Source organism: Vanellus vanellus, assembly GCF_965231255.1.
Source record: "Vanellus vanellus genome assembly, chromosome: Z".
In the NCBI taxonomy this organism is placed as follows: Eukaryota; Metazoa; Chordata; class Aves; order Charadriiformes; family Charadriidae; genus Vanellus; species Vanellus vanellus.
In genome coordinates this window covers 79,551,606-79,572,093 of record NC_138908.1, presented here as the reverse complement: position 1 = coordinate 79,572,093, position 20,488 = coordinate 79,551,606, and the positions used below count along the sequence as shown (strand labels likewise).

Below are 20,488 nucleotides of genomic sequence, written 5' to 3'. Positions count from 1 at the left end.
GCTGCCTTATAACATATAATTAATGATCCTATAAAAATCCAGCAGTACGAACTCTCCCGGCTGCCCGTAGAACTGTTCTTTATGCTGGGTAGGGCAAGCAAGCATCTGCTTCCACAAATACTGCCCTTTGAGAAGCTGAAAAGCTTTTTTTCCCCTGCTCCATCAGGGACCACGCTGCCATTTCCATGACACGCTGAGCTTTGAACCATTACCCAAATCAGACTACAGCATTTGGCAACCCAGTACACATCTGTCATGATAGACTGGTTATTGGTGAAATGTTTGAGAAAAAGTCATTAACTCTTTTCCATTGCTTCTAATACCCCACCTTCCTCTAGATTATTTATAATCCCCACTAAACCCACCCTCTGTTTATAGTCTTTTAACACAACAGAGAAGCGTATACTGTCTGGAGATCTGTCTTGCCTTATACCACTCCCAACCATTTGGTACAACAAAAAGACGTTCTGTCTCCATCAAAAGGCCTGATCCCTCCTGAAGCCCTGATGCTCAGATTCAAGGTTAAAGGATTAAGGCCTGAAGCACTGAGTACCAGAGGAAAGGAAGCCAAATATCAAAAGAAACACAAAAATCAATCCTCTTCACTGCAGGAGCAGTGTGAAGAACAAATCAGCTGGGCTGAATCTAAAATTTTCTCTGCGTGGCTCTCAAAAATTAGCACTGTTATGAACGTAATGGGTAGTTCTGCAAACCCTCAGCACCCATGCAAAGCCACAGAGTTCAGCTCAACACACCAGTACAGTCTGGAAAGTTTTATGTCAGAATAATTCAGTGGCAAATACACAAAGTCCACTTCAGAGAAAGTGAGAGCTGGAGAGCAAGCAAGAGCATGCATGCCGTTATCTTTACACGTAGTCTGTATATCTGCAAGTGGCAGAATCTAATATTTACTAGAGTTTGCCTTTTGCTTCAATTCTCTGTGTGCTGAAGCGCAGCCAAGGTCACAGGAGGGGTGGGGGAGTGGGTTTAGCTTAGTGCAGCTGTAATCATGGCCGGAACAGCAGGGTACAGAGGATTTCTTGCTTAACTTTGTAATACCAATAGCTTTTGTTCTTAGTCCTGCCCCATCAGTTCTGATATAAGCTTTTAAATAGCATGAAAGTTGTGCGGGTGGGTTTGAAATCTTCTAATTTAAAACTACCTTCCAGAACATTTTGTTTTATAAGATTTTTCTTAACTTTTCCAACTGACAAATTTCTGGGACATATGAATATCTAGATTAAACATAATTTTCTGTTTCTCCAAGATTACATATAAAAATAAAAAGTAACAAAATGATTATGTCTGAGAAAGTAATTGACTCCAATTTATAAAAATAGAATTCAGGTTTTCAAAATTTAATTCAGGCAGTAAACTAACAGTGTCTACATTTTCCTGTAAAAGAGGCATCTGCAAATGACTTGCAAAAATGTCTCTCACTGTCTGCAAGCGTTGGCAAGGAACAAACTTCAGGAGATGCATGAATTTTAAATATTTCAACCCAAAGAAAAAAAAAAAATCTCAGCATTTTCAATTCTGATAAATGATATTACAGAAGCATACCCATGCAGAAGACTGGCAGGAAATGCAAGTTTGGTGAAAATACCAAAGCACTCAAGTTTTAGCAAGTCTGTTTTCACTGATCGCCATCCTGTGCTTAGCAGTGTTTCTAACACCAGAGTTCCTGTGCTTTTTGAAGACCTCACCTACAGGTTGCCTCCCTCTGCCCAAGGAAACTACTTACTAAGGTAACTCCGTAGTAGATACTAAAGTACCTTGCACTTACATCTTATACCTCAAGGCTTCCTGTTCAAGGTTACTTTGGACTGTAATGGAAATGATGTCATACTGCTGTGTGCAGCATACATGATCATGAGAACAGAATCAGCATAATTCAGGTAAATGTAAGACAGGCAGCTTCAAAACCCTGTTGCAGTTGAAAGTAAACCTGAAAATTAGATTAGTGAAGCAACCAGGTCAGCAGAAATGAACTCCTTGCTCCCCAGTCTGATAAGAATCACTGCCTGTCTTAACAAAAAAAAAAAACCCGTATGCATAGATAGTATGTAAAAAATTGCCACTCCCCCACTTCTATTCAGCAGTAAGCTTTTAGTAACCACATAGGAACAAAAGCCTTCACCCTGCACAAGAAAACCTACTACCTTTGGAGTCGGCATGTGGCACTAGTGAAGCAAAAATGTGTATCTAACCCCGACTATACTCTGCCGTTACATCACAACAGACTCCAGGCAGCCATCTGTTGAAGGGATGCTGGGCCTATATATAACCAGACAACGCCATGAGAGAAAGAAAAACTCGTATCTGCACCTAATTCAGCATTTGCACTATTGGCAGATCTGCAAGCACTTTTTTTTTGTCAAACAAGTGTTCGCTCCTCAAATATCCTATCTAAAAATGACACAAACTTTACCGTAAAATTATCTGGAACAAGAAAGTAACTTGGGTGTTAAAGGAGCACTAACACGTGGGTAAGCAGCTTCCAGATACACAGATTTTATGGGCCATTTGCAAGCACAGTTGATTTCAGCCCGATTTAATGTGCCAGTCTGCCAAAACAGCAAACAGATGAAAAAATATCCCAGCAAACTGTATTCAATACATTCCTAAAAGTTGGCCAAGTACTATATAGATGCACCTCAAGAGACCAAGGACAACTCATAGACAACTTGAAGCCTGGGAGGTCTTGGACAACCAGCCGGTTATGACACTGGTGAGGGTTTCTCCTCCAGAGGTTCAGGACAAGAGTAACAGGAGGTGACACACGCCAGCATGAACGATAACTGACAAGAAAACTCCAAATAGGAAATAAAATGGGTGCTACCATTGCCACCAGTTTTTAAATATCAGTTCCCTTCCAAAACGGGAGTAATTGGGCCAGCACAAGGTAGGTCAGAGGCGGCAGAGCTGTGTGATTGCATGTGATTTTTATTTATTTTTAAATTAGTTGGAAGGGGGGATTGTGTGAACAAACCTGGATATGCCTGGGACAGCAGGGGGAGCTGCGAGTCTGCGTTCCTCTGCACATCTACTTAATTGCGCTGAATATTTGGACAAAAAGACAGAAGTATGCTTGCACATCACCACAGAAAGATGCCTGCATGTCTAATAAGCCGCAAAAAAATCAAGTTCATAACAAAGCATTAAACAAGGAGCAAGATATGATTGTCACCTTCTCTCACAAGATAATAAAAATAGTTACAACATAAACATAAAAATCTTTTAAAAGACCCCTGACAGCATTCCCTCCTGGAACTATCACCATAGTAATAAGCATTCAAATATGGGGAAAGTACTGGTGAAATCTGTGTTTGATATTTTCAACTAACTAAAAATACCAACTCGAAAAAATACACACGGGTGATATAGAAAGAAGCACACAAACATGAAAAGCCTTCAACAAAATTAAAGGTGGCAAATTCCACCTGCAAATCTTTAATGCTCCAGGAAAGAAATCCTTTAACCAGGTAGCATACATTGAAAGAACACTGCAGATAACTGTAAACCCATCCGATAGCGGCTGTATCCAACAATTCCTATTTATAACATTTTGCACAGGTCACTGTAGAGGTGCAGTGGTAGTACTGTGTGAAATTTGAGGAAAAGATGCATGTTAGAGAGAAGGCAGTAGAAAGCTGTACTGGCAGAGCCATATAGGAAACCTAAGAATCAGAAAAGCAGGGTACCTCGTATGGTAAGATTTAGGCACACAGCAGAACTCTGGAGAGGGGGGCTTGCAAAGTAGCAAACGGTATCTACTCTAGTTGGTGCTATTAAATAGGAATTATTTCCATGACATTCAGATCCAAAGCTAAGATTAAATAAAGGAGAGAAGAGTGGATTGTTTTAAAATTCCTCTCCCAGATGCAGACGTCAGGAGCACACACAAAAGCAGGTGCCGGGTGTATTGATCCTACTGAATACGCATGGAGTGGGTACTTGAGCATGTACCAAGCATCTGCGTCTGGGAGATGGAAAGCGCTTCATAAAAGGCTGTTTCATGCTAAACAAATGCATCAGGTTATGTTTTTATTTTGAATATTTTAAAGCATCTTGCACACTGGGGCAGACTTGAAAAGGAATTATACCAACAACCAGACAACTTGCCATTAATTGTTCAAGTTACTATCTCCATTGCTGAAAATTGGCTGTGGGCTCACTTAGGAGCACTCCAAGCTACTGAAAACCATCCTCAATAAAACCTGCTTTGACTGCTGCACCTTAGAGAACTGGAGATTCTGCATCTGAAGACTCTTCAGGTCCCACGTGCCGGCCCAGCTGCTGGCAGGCAAAGGATGGACACATTTCTTCCCAACAGCTCCTCAACGTACCCAGCAGGGAAGAGACAAATTCAACACTGCAAATTCATAGCGGGACCATCCAAAGAGGCTGCAATGGACAATGCTTACTGACTTTGATAATGAGAAAACCATAACGGCACATTTAGCAGAGAAAAGAAAATAGGCATCCATTAGCAAATTTGGCTATAGTTTGTAGTAGTCCCCAAGATAAGTTTTGCTTTTCACAGACACACTATGACCAAAATCTGTATTAAAAATCAAACTCTGTACTGTATTTGCTCATGGAATCTTTTTACTTTTTCAAGGAGGGAAAAAATTAATCCCTACAGGAGACGACAAGATGCCTTTTAAAGTACATATCTCATTTCTGACTACAATTACCTTTCAATAGCCTGGCACAGCTGCACGGTCCTATTTGCTTTCTGTTTTTCATTAAGGGCTCCTCTATTATTTGTACCCATCCTATAGCATGTACGCCTGGCAGTGATGCATATTCCCTTGCCTACGATTCTTCCCACAGATAGTAGAGAATAAATTGCAATTAGATTTTCGTAATTGTAGATAATTAACTCAAAATGAGCTGTTAATTATAAAAAAAAACTATGTTTTTCAGTTCTTGATTATATTATTTATTTTACTTATAAACTCCAATATCTCACTTCAGCAAGTTTAGTATTTTAAAGGACTTTCACCAGTTCCTTTAAAATACCAGGATATTTTTAAGTTTTACTTATTTGACGACTGAAATCAAGTTTCATGCTGTGAGGTTTGCTAGAGGAGCTCTCATGTATGAACTGAAGTCAGAGAGGTGTGGTTTTCCATTAGGGTTCGGATAACATTTGCTATAACAAGAGTAGGTCAATTAAAAACCAAACAACAACAACAACAAAAACACAGAAAAGGGGCTGTTAAAAAAAAAGTAGTATTCCTAGCAGCTCTTCCTCCTTTCTAAGCTATAGCCACACACTTGCACGTTCTCTCTTGATACTGAAGAAAACAACACTTACATATTCAAATGCATAAAAGAGACAAATGGACTTGTCTTCTGTAGCCTCTTTCAGCCTTACATTAGAGTAAATTATTTAGGGAGCATTCATCTGGTAACCTTTGCAAAACTGAAGGTAGCACATAGGAAGAAAAACTTCCAAGTGTTTTGCTGCCAAACTTTGGAACCAGCTGGCAGGGCAACTTGAGACTGCACGAACACATACTAACTTTGAAAAATTACAGTAAATTAAACCAGAGATTGAAGAGAGGGTGGGGAACCTTTTGAAATCTGGAACTCTCATTTTGTTAACGGCACTGTTTTTTCTCATTTTCCTGCTAGGCTATGCAGATTTTTGCAGGTTTTTGGTAAACTGTTGCCAAGAAGCTCTACAGATGTTCTAGGTTACATTTTTCCTCCAAGGAGCTTAATGCTACTCCATCTTAAACATATCATGACTCTCCATCTTCTTTGCTACAGTGATCAGACTTCGATGACTTCAGTCTGTGTGAAAATGAAACAAAAAAGCATCAGAGTACGAGGATATGCCAGTAACTCACAGCAGCCAAACACCTGGTTAAGCAGTGAAGTATTCCAAGGAAACTAACAACTCCTGTTGTTCTGGAGAAAGAAGTCTTATCCCTTCTTTCAGTGAACAGGGATATAAAAAAAAAAAAATTAAATCAGTATTGCTTAATGCTAAAAAAAATAAGAAAAAATGGAAGTATTGGACCCTTAGTTTATAAATAAATTTACAGTTCTTCCAGTATTCGCACAGTGGAGAGAAAAGCTTATTAAAGTCTTCTCTTGTCACTAAAAAAGAAGCCATTTGAAGGACAGCTACTCATCTTGCCCACCAGACATGGGATACTTTAGTCAAACAAACATCTATAGCTAAAGCATAGAACAAGAAGCTGTTCCTTTTTGAGAGGAGAGAAATCCTATCAAATCCACAGGTTTTATTTGTTGCTTTTTCAATAAGCCTGAATCTTCTTCCAGTGGTAACAGGAAATGTGACAGGGTGGGAGAGAAAGAAAATAGAATAGAGTAGTTTTAAATAGCATGCAAAATTGAGATAAAGAGCTAAATACTGGCTTCACTCCACTTTCAGTTATTTCAGTGGTACTTTGCTCTCATCGCACTGAAGCAGAGGTGCAACACTATTGTTCAAAAAAACAAGTAACTGTCACCAATTGTAAAAGATCATTTCTATCCAAGAGTTAAAGGATAACGTACATTTTACATCAGGTCAAATCAAGACTAAAGAGATGTTCTGATTCTACTTGAAAAACTAACAAGCAGTACCTAGAACAAAGAACAAAAACTAAGATTTTGTGAAAACTCCATTTTGCACTGTGTTAGGTTAGTGTCCTTAAGAAATGACATGCAAAACCCGAGACCTCTACAGGAAGTCAACTCCTCAACCTTGAGTAAAAACAGGTCAGCATAACTGTTGAGTTGACTCAAAATGCAACAGCCAATGAATTTTGCCTTTACTGCAGAAAAAAGCTCTTAATCTGAAACAAACACAGGAACAAATACACTTGGCAGCCAGCAGCACACTGTCAAGAAGATATACCGACGCTGTGAAGTACTTAGAAGTGAAGAGAGAAATTACCTTAGCCCCATGCTGTTGCCGTTCATCATCAGAGCAAGTCCTCCAGGTGCTTCATCAATGGGCACATCTTCTGAAACAGGTATGTGGCCTCTAAACCTGAAAAAGCGGAGTTAGCTGGTTGTGCAGCTGGTCAAATCATCACACCAGGAATTCACCACAAAAAGCTGAGCTGTGTGTCTACAAACAGGGCACTTAATCACGTTAAATGCAGAAGTTTCATGACTGTTTTCACACTTTCAAATACACTTTTGTATTGGAAGGCTCACTTACGTCCAGTGCCTTTGCTTCTAAGGGTTTTCATTGGGAAAAAGATGAGAAAAATTTCAGTTACTGATTTGCAAGGACCTGCTCCCTTAAGAAAATGGACACAGTATCCAATAACAAATATCCCTGTTTGGCTCTGATTACAGCTCCAGCAGCACCAGAGCTCGAAGGCGTCCTGGGTCAGCTGCATAAAATGTAGAATTTGTTTGAGAAGGTTGTGTCTCCTGAAACTGTGGGCCCACAGATGAGGCTCCACTTTTAATATATTACCCCACCGTTTTCCTTCTCTCCAGTGAAGACAGAAAAGTCAACAATAGAGGTACTTCTCCCATTTTATTTGAATAAAATTCCTGTTTCCAGGCTTTACTCATATTTGTGTCTCTGGTGTGGCTGGCACCAGGAGTCACTGAACTGCCCCCTTCCCTTCACACACACCATTAATGACAGCCAAGCAACTATTACACATGGAGAGAAACTGCAAACCGAAAGTACTCTATGCACGGTTGAGGCTAAATAGGGAAATGTGGGAAATTAAAATGCAGTTATGGTGCAGTGTGGCCAAAAAAAGGATCAATTCATACTTTTGCTAAAAGTGCAGCGGAGTTAATAGCCAATAATTACAAATGGTCAGACCTTTTACTTGTCATTGAATGACAATACTTTCAGCAGCTCAGAACGGACATTAACCAGCACTCCACCCATGCCATAAGGACAGACAAAAATAAACACTATCTGGAAATGGGTTTTTGTTGTATTGTTTTTTAAACTGTCATGATGTTAAGAGATGAAATAGGTTAGAGCCTCCTGACAATGAAGCAAAGGGTATTTGAGCTTAGCTAAACAAATTTTTATTGTTTGTAGTATATAAAATTACCCTGTTATCAAGTGCAGAAGTGAATTATATACCCAGAACTGAAACAGAACTGTGATAGCTAAGAGATTTACCTGTAAATATCAAACATTTAATTCTAAAGAGACTGAATATTTTTTTGAGAGAAGCACAGTATGTTTTAGTTGTCTTTCTTAAAGAGAATATGGGAAATGTGCTTTCACCTGCACCTCTGAAAAGAGATAGCAAAAAAACCCGAGTCCTCAGATTCATCATGTATGATTTTCTTTCACAGAATTCCTTTAGGTAACGAGAGCCCTGTAAACCATGAAGGCTTTTTTTAGAAAAAATAATGGCTAAAATAGGCATAATGGCATTAACAAGCACATGATTATAGATATATTTAAGGTTAATTTTTCTCTGGGCTTATGATGGCTCAAATGCTGAAAAGTATCCATTAGAAACAAAAACACCAAAAAACTCATTCTGTATGTCCTTCATATTCTACTTGTTTTTCATTAGAGGTGGGATGATGCATAGAATTAAGGTATTTGATGATTAAGAATCCATCTGTTCCTACTTAATTCTCACCTGAAGTCATAATCCTTTGTTTGTGACCTCAGTCGTTTTCAACACACACAATTGTGATTGCCTGTAAGGCAGGCATTTTTAAAGCCATATAAACACATTATTTTCAATGTAAGCCACAATCCAAGACAACAAACAAAAGACCACCTAAATTACAGTATTCTCTTTCAGAGTTTGAAAAGCAACCAGAGGGCTGGGATTAAGAAGAGAAAGTGATGTATTCCTCCATGGTGGTTATAATACGTGAATTTAGGAAGTGGGTCACGTAATGCAGACTCTCATGGGAAGCAGTTGCCATATTAAAAAAGTATCGAAATAAGCATCCTTGTGAAATCCTCCTACTGCTTCTTCTAAAAGGCTACTACATTTTTCCCTATTGCTTTCCCTTACTAATGATGAAAAACTAGTACTCAACCGAGTTACACTGGCTAATTCAACTTGCTTTAACCCACTCCCTTTTACTGTTCCTCTCCACTCTGGTAACATGATATCAATAAACCACCAGTTTCTCCCTCTTTCCCAGAGATCCCGTTTACATTGCCAGGAAGGCATTACCTCACCTTCTGCAACCAGCTCACAGGGCTTTCAAGCCACATCCCATATTTCTATGGTTGTTGCCTTTCCCTTCTCCTAGCTTTAAGCATGTATTGTGGCTCAGTTTTGGCATTCTCCCTTCTACAAACACCATTGGAAAGAAAATGTCCTTGCTACAGGGGAGCTCACTTCCTTTTCTATATATATATGAAAAGAAAAGGATATATTCCATATATACATAAAGTGATCTCCATCTTTTCTGTAAAACACACTTCTTTCACTCCCTACCTAGGAAGGGACAATGCTTCAAAACTGACCTTTCCATGAAAAGGGGGAATGCTGCATCTATGTCATCCACGCTCACTGCTCTCTTGCCAAATATCTGCATTCCTTCAAGTGCCTCCACTAAGATCCACCTCTCCTTTTCTTCTGCTGCTCCTCTTTTCCTACCTAGTCTTTTAGCTCTGCTTTTCTTGTGCCTTTCTTTCTACCACATACTGTTTCCCTCTGCTGCTTTCTACAGCTGTCATGCTGTTTCCCAACAGTATATGCTGATATACTAAAAAGTCTCCTCTCCTCTAAATCACTGTTAGACTGAATTTGTACCACAGGTCTTGCCTGTCTTATTTTACCAGTTCCATTATCCCACTGCAATTAACTATTGCGCATGTGTTCAACAGAAAATTTAAAAATCTTTTAAAAGTTGTAACTCTCAAAATCACCTGTTGTAATCCATACGGGATTGGTGTAGTTGCTGTTGTTTTAGGAGCAGTTTTGCTTCTTGCTTAGCCAATAAATGCTGGAGTCGTTCCTTTTCAATTTCCAGCTCCATTTTCTGCAGAAGCAGCTTCTGCCTTCTTTCTTCATACAACCTTTTAGCCTGCTCTGTTTCTTTAGGCCCTGAGTCCATACTGTCATTCAGACCAGAAACTCGAGGGCACCTAGGATAATCACAGGTTTTGTGAACTGGCCCAGAGTGTCTCCTAAGTGTCTGGCTGACATGGTGGCTCTCTTGCATGCCCCCTGAGCTCCCTACATGCCTGCAGGCACAACCGTGACTCACTTGCTGGGGGCATGTGTTCTGAAATTCATTTGCTTTCCCGTCCATCTCCTGGGCTGGTTTTACACAGTGAGGGCTCCTCTGCTTGGCTGGAGAAATCATATTGTTACACTTTCTGTGCAAGTCATTTTCTACCGGATACTCCTTCAGACGCTCCTGATGGTTGTAATGGATTTCAGTCCCGTAACCGTGATTATTCCTGCACTGCTGAGACGACGCAACACGGGCTGGGCTTCCAGCCTTTGATGCTCTGCTGTTCTTATAAAAAGTTTGAGGTCGCCCAACAACCAAGTAGGAACCACCTAGCTCCAAAGATGGCTGTTGGCATAAGCTCTTCTTACTGGATACCTGCAATAAGAGAAACAATTTCCTGTGAATTACCAAAATTTATCTTTGCTTATTAATTTCACTTGGTAAATATGTTTTCTCAGAAATAGACTTGCTGCATCATGCTGATGAACATACAGCCAAACCTGAGGAAATGTTTATCAGAAGACAGACCCAAATCTGCTGTCAAATCTACATTTCATTCCATCTACACAAGTATAATAAATGTAAAACTACTGCCTGCAGGATCCTCAGCATAAAATGAGTCGCTTCAGAGTATTGAGTAGTTGTGAGCATCTAGGGTTACATAAAATCAACTTGAAGAGTGGCAAAAAAACATTAAATGTTAATGTTTGAAAATGTTTAATTTTGAATACTGAGCCAAAATATCCATTCAGCCACTATAAATACTCGTTGATTGGCCATTACACAGCAGGAGATTTGATGTAAAACATTTCACCTTGCACTGAATGGGATATTACTTACCGCTGGAAATTTGATGAGAGTTTTTGAAATATCTTTACAGAAACACAGATAAAAACCAACTACTTTCTGTAAAAAATGGTTGTACATCAAAAGCTGTCATTTAAATACAAAACATGTTTAAATTCACCTATAAAAGTAAGTGATTTTTCAATTAAGCTGGGCAAGTGATTATACTCTGATAAAACTCTGAAGAAAGCAAGCAACTGTAATTCACATTTGTCAACCCAGTACAAGCAAATTCTAGTGGTTTTGTTATACTTGTGGATATTATGCAACAGACATCAAAATCCTACTTACATCCTGGAGTATCTTTGCACTGTGGTTCATCTAGGCAGTCAAGCATTTGAGATTTTATGCACATCAGAACAGCAGTGAATCAGGCACTCGCATTTCTGTTGCTAGACCTGTGCATTAACTTCAATAACATACTGAATTTAAACTCCTCCACCCTTTGGGACCTTTCACAAAGATCTAATTTTTTTTTAATTACAGAAGCCAGGTTTGTTAAAGATAACAAAACCACTGCAGTGGAAGTGGTTTTGCAGGGTAATTTAGTATCCACCAATGGAAAGTATTATTTGCGCTCTGGCAACGTTTGCAATAGATAGGCATTGTCCACATAGAGTGGAAGACAGTCAGCAAGCCCCAAAATACTAGTACTTAGGAACTTAGGAATGCAAGCAAGCATCCCGTGATGATTAGAAGAGAGATATAATCCAAATCTATGCAGTGTTTATATGTATAATTTAAATTCCTTTTTATAAATAAACAAAATACCAAATATACTCTGCTGCCCTTCAAGACAACCAATTACAAGTTTTTGTAGACTTCACAGAATGTAAATTAATGTGGATTAGCACCTGAATACTGATATTTTATTATTTCCAGTTTTGTGGATACAAATATATCCTCTCTGCCATGTGATTGAAAGCCAAGGATGTCATGTTTTGCCCCAAAGGGCCCAATGAGTTGGAGGCATTTGCATTAATGTCAGTGCTAAATGTCTGAGGAAAGTCTGGTGCTTGGACTGGGTGAAAAGTGCAGGACATTAAAATATTTTAAAGTCAGAGGGGCTGGCAGGGCAACTGAGCAGAAATGCAACATGCTGCCAAAAAGACAGAGTTTTGTTATTTATTATTTGTAGCATGCCATCCTTGTCTGCAGTATTTTCTAGACAAATAAAGGCTACAAAGCCCTTTTAATCTAAATTAGACAATACATAAAGGGATGACAAGCAACAGCAAGAAATATAATAGAAAAGGGAAAGTAAGAGAATACTGCGTTTACACTCTGTCTCTCATTTCCCACCCCACCTGCTTCTACTAATGAAGCATTTAGGGCACTAACGAAAAAAGCTTTCATGGTGGCCAGTTTCCCAGCCCCTTAAGACAGCAGAAGGTGGCAGACCTGAAGGTATTCTTAGAAAATCCTATCAGAGCTAGCAGCTTAGGGTGGTCTACTGAAAGGATACACCTACCCTTCTGCAGCCCATAAACAGAAGGAAAAAGGAACAAAAAAAGAAGACTCATAAGGTAAAATAACTGAGAATTTATTATTTATTTTAGCAGTTTGTTATATTGACTGAAGAGACAAAAGAATGTTAAGAAATCTAAGCACACGAACAAAGATGGTACAAAATAATCATCAGGAGCAGGTTTAAGAATAAAGGCCCACATCGCAAATTAACTTCATGGCTGAGACTCTATTAAGAGTCCCTGAAGGCCCTAAAAGAGAGGTACCAGTTAGCATTTGTTGACCTTGGCCGCCATTAAATCTGCCCTGATGGTCTCAGAAATGGCATTGACATTTAAAGACTTCATAACAAGGCAGAGAAACTTTAATGTTATTTCACAGTTACAATATGTTTGCAGGGGGAAAAATTCTCATTAATGTCATTGAATGCGAGTGGAGTTTTTTTTATTCCTTTAGAAGAAGGAAGTCATGTTAGGCAGAAGACTGAGCTCAAACATGCTTTTGACAGCTACTCAGTACTTTGCAGGGTCTAACCCCAAAGAAAAATTAATTACTGGGAGTCAGAAGCTAGTCAACAACTATTTTAGCCATTTCTGGTTTTCTGTTAATGCTTTTATTGAAAACTACAGCTGGATAGTAGAGACTGCAGGGAAAATGGACTGACATTTACACTTATGAGGGATCAGATGAGACCAGAGCATGCCATGACAGATTTCTAAGATGCAGGCCAGGTAAAAGGGAAAAGCGAAAAAAAAAAAAAAATTCCAAAGACCCACCTACTACCTTGAGTCCAAAGATGCACAAGCATAAGGGACTGTGTAATTTTACAAGATGAGTTTAAGAAAGATATTGCCTACGGGACACATGGAAACCATGACAGACCATGATGGAACAGCTGTGCTTTCCCCTCCATGGAGCTCTTCCAGGCTTGCTTGACGGTATTTAAAGACAGAACTTCCTTTAACTGAGGCTTAAACAAACAAACTCAGACTGCTCCTTGCAACATATGGAGTTAATAAGACTTGATCAAATGTGAAATTCTTGCATGTAAACAAGGAGATATTAAAAAAAAAAAAAGTTCAAATAATCTTTAGAAGAGTTTAAAGAGGAAGACGTGGGGAGCTCTATGAAATCTTTACTGCAATCCCAGTAATTTTTGCTCAGGGATTCAGAGCAGAGCTTAAACAAACATCCAGTCCTTAAAACTTCCTACAAACAGACAAACAGCACACTAGTTTTATGCACACAGCATTATGATCTCTGCAAATTCTTCTTAATTGCTACTTGTGTGCTCTGCAGTGTTAATTCACAGCATTGGCAGATGAGACACATTTACAGACCAACAGCAGCACACAGGGCTTTGTACTGCAACGGACGAACCACTAACTGATCAGATCTTACAAACTGAACACAGGCAAGGTCCTGACAGATTTCACTGGTAGCTCTGCACGTACAAAACATTTAAAAAGCAGCCCAAAATCATCATGCAAGGTCCTGCACGTGGGTCAGGGCAATCCCAAGCACAAATCCAGGCTGGGTGGAGAATGGATCAAGAGCAGCCCTGAGGAGAGGGACTTGGGGGTGTTGGTTGATGAGAAGCTCAACATGACCTGACAATGTGCCTTCGTAGCCCAGAAAGCCAACTGCATCCTGGGCTGCAACAAAAGAAGCATGGCCAGCAGGATGAGGGAGGTGATTCTGCCCCTCTACTATGCTCTCGTGAGACCCCACCTGGAGTACTGCATTCAGCTCTGGGGCCCCCAATATAAGAAGGACATGGACCTGTTGGAGTGGGTCCAGAGGAGGGCCATGAAGAGGATCAGAGGGCTGAAGCACCTCTCCTATGAAGACAGGCTGAGAGAGTTGGGGTTGTTCAAGCCTGGAGAAGAGAAAGCTCCAGGGAGACCTTCTAGCAGCCTTCCAGAACTTAAAGGGGGCCTACAAGAAAGATGGGGAGGGACTCTTTAGTCCCACTAGTCCTATCACTACACTCTTTAGATATTAGGAAGAATTTATTTCCTGTGAGAGGGTGGTGAGATACTGGAGCAGGTTGCCCAGAGAAGCTGTGGCTGCCCCATCCCTGGAGGTGCTCAAGGCCAGGTTGGATGGGGCTTTGAGCAACCTGGTCTAGTTGAAGGTGTCCCTGCCCATGGCAGGGGGGTTGGAATAAGATGATCTTTAAGGTTTATTCCAACCCAAACCATACTATGGTTCTACGATTACCTTGAGAAGTCTTGCACTCTGAGGACAAAAGCTAGAGTTCCTAGCAAAATACAGTGCTGTTACAGTGAACAGCAAAATTCCTATAGATGTTAACAGTGTTAGAGTTTAACCCATAGCACCTGGGTTTGTAGTTTATAGCTGAAATATATTTGAATACAAAACTAAAGGTCTTCCTATTGTATCTTGAGAACATTTCTCTAACCTGGATTTTCAACTCTGGGGTTTCTTTTGGAGGGGTAGAAACAGATGGAGAAACATGCAGGTTCAGAACTGCTGATCTGAGTGTGGACCCTGGAAGAAGCCAAGAAGAACAAACAGAAGTCACAACCAGAGGAGAAATACAGAGATTTAAAGATACTTAAAGATGAAGGAAAAATTTCTAAATGGACAAATGAGAGGCTACCATACACAGGGAAACGTTAAAGAGTGTCAAGGGCATGTATTAGTGACCTAGCTGATGCGCTCTCTCAGGTATACATCCTAAACCTAGAACTCAGCACTGTGCATTGTTGATGCATGGTTCTCATCTGAATAAATAAAGCTTGCCTTTGGGTTTGCAGGTCTTCCTACAGTACAAGCACTTACTCTTGTCAGGAGAACGAAGACAATATATTATAAATAAGCTCAGGTAGGATATCAGGGCAACAGAAATGCCGTTTTAAGAACAATTATTTCAAATGATAGGACAATTTGAAGTGCATTACTAGTGATTAAGGAGCTATTCCTTCCAGAGTCTGTAAGAATTTATCAAGGAGAATGTAAAAAGGTAAAGATTTTAAAGTAAATTAGTAGGATCTACTGAAGTCTATCAATTTTTTTTTTCTTTAACTCATATAATCCTTTATTAAACCTCTACCATAAGTAACCTAGTATCAGTCATTACAAAGTGCCCACATAATACTTCAGCAACTGTCTCTGTCAGTACCTAAGATAAATACAGTAGATAACTCGGAAGGTAACCTGACCATTTTTCAAGTAAGAAATAAAGCACCATTTTCTGTAGAAATTATGTGTAGCTATGATTGCCATATTCCACTGCATAAAACAAGTGGTCTCAAATCAACGCAACTATATGAATGACAGTCACAAGCCTGTATTTTTCCTGTAAAAAATGTACTGAATTCAATATACTGAACAGGTGTAGCAAAAAAAAAAAAAAAAAAAGGATCACATCACAAAAAGGTGAATCTATAGCTGCTAGCTGACAGCAGAGGAACACCTCCTATGTTTGTGTTGCCTTCATTATTTTTTTTCTCCTCTTTGTTAAGAGGCTTTGAGCTAGGATGCCAGGTGCACAAAAAACCTGCATTCAAAGTGGCATGTGAGCATTTGCTGGCACTCAGCTTTAAGTGTATATTTTGCATTCATAAACATGCCACCCTTCTTCTCCAGCTACACAAATATTGTAGATAATCTCTAACAAATGCTTTCATTTCAGATCAGCAAACTGGTTTCACGTTGGCTGATAAGGCAGTTAATAATACAAGTGCTCCAGGAAAACTGAAGCGAGGCGCCTGTACGTTGAGTCTGGGAAGTCACTGTGAGCAGAATGCCCATTAAGCCCAAACAGTACCTACATATGGCAATGCAATACCTGACCACTAAAATTAAGCAAACATGTTTGCTTTCTGAAACAAAAATGTATCGTTCCTGTTTGCACTATAGAAAAATGCCACTATACTAAACTTGACAGCACCAGGTCTAACTATTAACATTCAATGTGCTGCCAACATTATAAAAATGAAAAACCACAATCTTATGACTTCAATTTTTTACTTCTGCCCTTTATTTTACTGAAGAATCAGTAGTTCAAGACCTAGATAAATATTTCAAAAACTATACTATTTGTGAGCAGAGCAGGTCACTACCATTTCCCAGTGCATTTGGAGTTCATGTGAAATAAGGGCAGAAGAGTGATGAGCTGCATTTTTAACATGGGCATACACAGAATAGTTGTCTAGCTGATAGAGAATGCGTAATGCAACATCTGCACGGTACACCTTGCCAAAGCCCATCCCAAATAAATGTAGTGCATTCTCCCTAGTGCAATTAACTCTCGTACTCTGGCAGGTTTTGCTAGAAGATCATCAAGGTAGATTACCTTCCAGCATATGAACTAAATACTTACAGGTGTTATATCATCAGTTATTACTTACAAACTTCTGCATTTAACAAGACATCCAGGCAAATGAATGATCTAATTTATGAATTATTTATAAGAATTTCACAGCATGCTCCTGGCGTCATCCATGGCCTTTTCCAGGTCATATGACACCAATTAGAGCTGAATTTTAAATTATTCAATAACCTGAACTCTCTTGTCATTTAACATATAGATATCAATGCAGTAAACAAGTTAAGTCTAATGGGCCCTGGAGGTTTGCGTTCCTCCGCCCATCAGCAGCAGACGCTGTATGCTACCACCGGAATAGAAAATAATAGAATGCAGCAGTCAAAAACATTTGCAAGGTTTTAATAAGTTATTTTGGCTCCCTTAGGGATTTTAGTATAACTTACAAGCACTGAATCTAAAGCATATTAAAGTCCTTAGCTATGTGCTTTTAAAACAAAATTAGGACATAGCAAAAGAGCAAGTCTGACACTAACCCTAATTTAGGCCCTTAATTTGAAATGTAGTGGAAATTATGGAGTAAGCAAGATTTACTATGCACAACTCATTACCTTCAGGCTCTCCTACAGTATAGCCAAAAATAGCCCCTCTCCCAACACATATACACCTGTCTGTAAAGATAAGACTACACACAGGGAAATGGAAATGTTAATTTAACAGCTATCAGTTGACAGGCGTACCTCCACTCCTTAGCAGTTGGGTGGAGAAGGGACCTCCACCATTCTTCTGTTCTAACAGGACTGGGGAGATCTGCTCAGGAAACCCATCCAGATTTGGGTATCGGCTTCAAGACATACAATTTCATAGGATAGGGTTAAGGATCTTTGCAGCCCATTCTAAAAAAATGACAGGGAATCTAACCGCCACTGAAGCACAGATGCAATAAAAACCATCTTAAAATCATTGTCTTCCATGATGACGACAAGAAGAACAAGAAGATATAAACAGCAAAGGTAACTGAGATGAACAGCACAATTAGACGCCTGATTCTGTCCCAGTGTAAAGTGTACAAGAAATGCACATCAAGCATGCCCCATCCTGGCTCCGAATCAGTTGCCCTGACATCTCACGAACTTGTGAGCACAGCTTCACAACTGAAGGGAGGCATACAGGCGCCCCTATCTACTGCTGATCTAGCCGAAGATGTCCAAGACACATAGTGGAAAACTTTTGAGATTGGGTGCAGCTCAGTGCAAGCCTAAACTGTGTGTAGCACCGACTGACTTATGTTTATAGCACCTGTGCCTCAACTTTCTGAATGCTGCTACAATAAATCCCAGACCAACTCCCACAGATGGTCTCTTGCAGACCCCTGTCTTGGGGGACTCAGTGACCCCAATCAACCACGCACACGTTTCCTTTGCACTCTCACTGCTTTGCAAGGATAAAAAAAAATTTCCTGAGCTCTATCCAACACCAAGGGGAAGAGATGGAAAGGGAGATGTTCAGTTTATCCTTTCAAACACTAGCAAGTTCTCTAGCTACTATTGTCAAGATGAATGCCAAAAAACCAACGATGTTGAGAAAACATCATGCCAAATAAGCAAAACCACACCTATCCAAAATGTCTAGCCATATTAGGAAGAGTAAGGATTTAGATAAAAGAACGTAACATTGGCTTTTCTGCCCCACAATCTTATAATAGGAGGGGGCTGCAAAAGAGCATTTTTTTTAGTTTAAACTTTTAAAGAAAAATAGCAGAGAGGGGAAAAAAAGACAACTGCCTAATCTCACAGCACACATTTTAAGAACATACAAAAATAGCTGTAAGGGATTTTATTTTGGTTACCAGCCAGATTTAGTTTCATTCCTACACTGGGTGGCATTTGATTATTTCACATTAAGGGTAGTAACATGTTGGATGATAAGAGGGAAGTTCATACTGGTTTTCATTAAAGAGTAATATCCACCATGTATTTGGTCCTTCAAGGTAACTTTTTCAAAGTTATTTTAAAAAGCAAACGGTTTTCTATTTGGAATCACAAGTTTAGCATATCAGGGGCTACACATGTTCCCAGCTACTGCTAGTCTCTTTAGAATTCAATAAACATCTGCTCCAAAGTCATGCTTTCATAGCTCTAGACACAAGACAAAAGGGTAAATATACCGTGACCCTTCTCAAAAGCCCTGATTACTGTGATCAAACAGAAGCCAGATACTTATGTGGATAAGAACGTGGAGAGTTGGATGTGTGAAGATTACCACAGGAGTAGACACTGAATCAGCATTTGCCAACATGCAATTCACCATGACAGCCAATATCACCTTTCCCCTGTATTTACAGTAGGGATAACTGTAGTACTCATTGGCCAGCGATGCATTTTAAGTAACAGCCACTGCTCACTCAGAAAGATTACCAGAAAGTTTTACTTCCCTCAGAAGCTAAGGGTCTTCAGCAGAGTTCCTGTGGTATGGACGTAGGCTTTGAAATACCTTTGCTGCACAAACAAAGAAATGGACAACATCTAAGAATTAAAAGCATGTTGAGAAGTCGGGACGGTATTTTGGGGAAAAACAAGTAGAAAGTTATTTAAATAATACAGAAAACCCACAAAAGCAAAACCAGAAAATATTTTGACTTTAAAAGTGGAAAGGTATGCCCAAGCGAGCATGTTCTGTCAGGAGTGTCCTTGCATTAAGAGCCAGCCGGCATTTAGATTCTGCTAATGATGCCATCTCTGGGAAATAATTCATAAAAAGTAAACAGTAATTTTCATGTGCCTGCCCTTTTGATCTTACATTTGTAGGGAGTATCCTGAGGCTAGCTGTGGGCACCCCTGTGGCTCTGCCTGATTGACCTCTAATCTGCCCCTCAAGTAACGATCATGCCAAGGAATGACAACAAGAGTTGCATGTAAGCAGACATTTCAATGCAATCCCATTAAAGACAGGCTGACTCACTTCATCTTGTCAAAGAAGAAGTTTCACGTAAGAAATAAAAGCTTTCTAGCAAGACTCTTTTATTTTGTAGTGATGCTGTTCTTGAGAACAAAGACTGGAACCAGACTAACGCACCAACATCTGACTGGTACGTAGCTTTGCATTAACTGGCCAAATGCTAGTGCAAGATAGAGCAACAGGCAGCCCCACAATTAATTGTTAAATAGTCTTGGTAGCAGAAAATTAAGAAAATCCTCTAGAAGAATCAAGTCAGAACCATGATATTTGACCTCTCCACATTTCAAGAAAGTATATATACCATTTATCAGAAAGCAGTTGTCTAAAGGCTTAGACGCTGACTGCTCATGGTCTCATCAGCTTTGAGATCACAGCTTGCATGCTTTTACCCCACACTAGCCCAAATAAAACACAAGATGGTATGTATGGGGTAACTTATGTCTCTGTCACTAGGAATGAAGCCAGCAGATAAGAGGGCCAGTCCAGAGCAGATGACATGCTGAAACTTGCCATCATGCCAAGGTGACCGAATTACCTGAAACAACTTCTTTAAATGAGGCAGTGAGGAAACTACAAATTAACCCACTAGACTACGTAGAAATGGGAACACAGACTATTTCTGTTTCACAGTAATACTAAAAAAACATATATACTGCTAATGCACTGAACGGTAAAATGCAACTTATAGATGGATGAACTGGTAGACAGGTAGCACTGGAGTTGCTACCAAGGTGCTTGAAATGCTGAGTCTTC

General features: G+C 39.7%; 1 protein-coding gene across 1 annotated transcript in view; it reads right to left on the bottom strand.

The window, feature by feature from the left end:
* The window catches only part of KIAA1328, a gene marked incomplete at its 5' end in the record, with an annotated part of 173,059 nt that overhangs the window by 44,660 nt on the left and 107,911 nt on the right, over window positions 1-20,488 (bottom strand). The window contains 2 exons of the mRNA XM_082498031.1: window positions 6,923-7,018; window positions 9,860-10,545. Of these exons, the coding sequence (XP_082354157.1) occupies window positions 6,923-7,018; window positions 9,860-10,545 (782 nt within the window). The remainder of the gene's footprint in view (window positions 1-6,922; window positions 7,019-9,859; window positions 10,546-20,488) is intronic.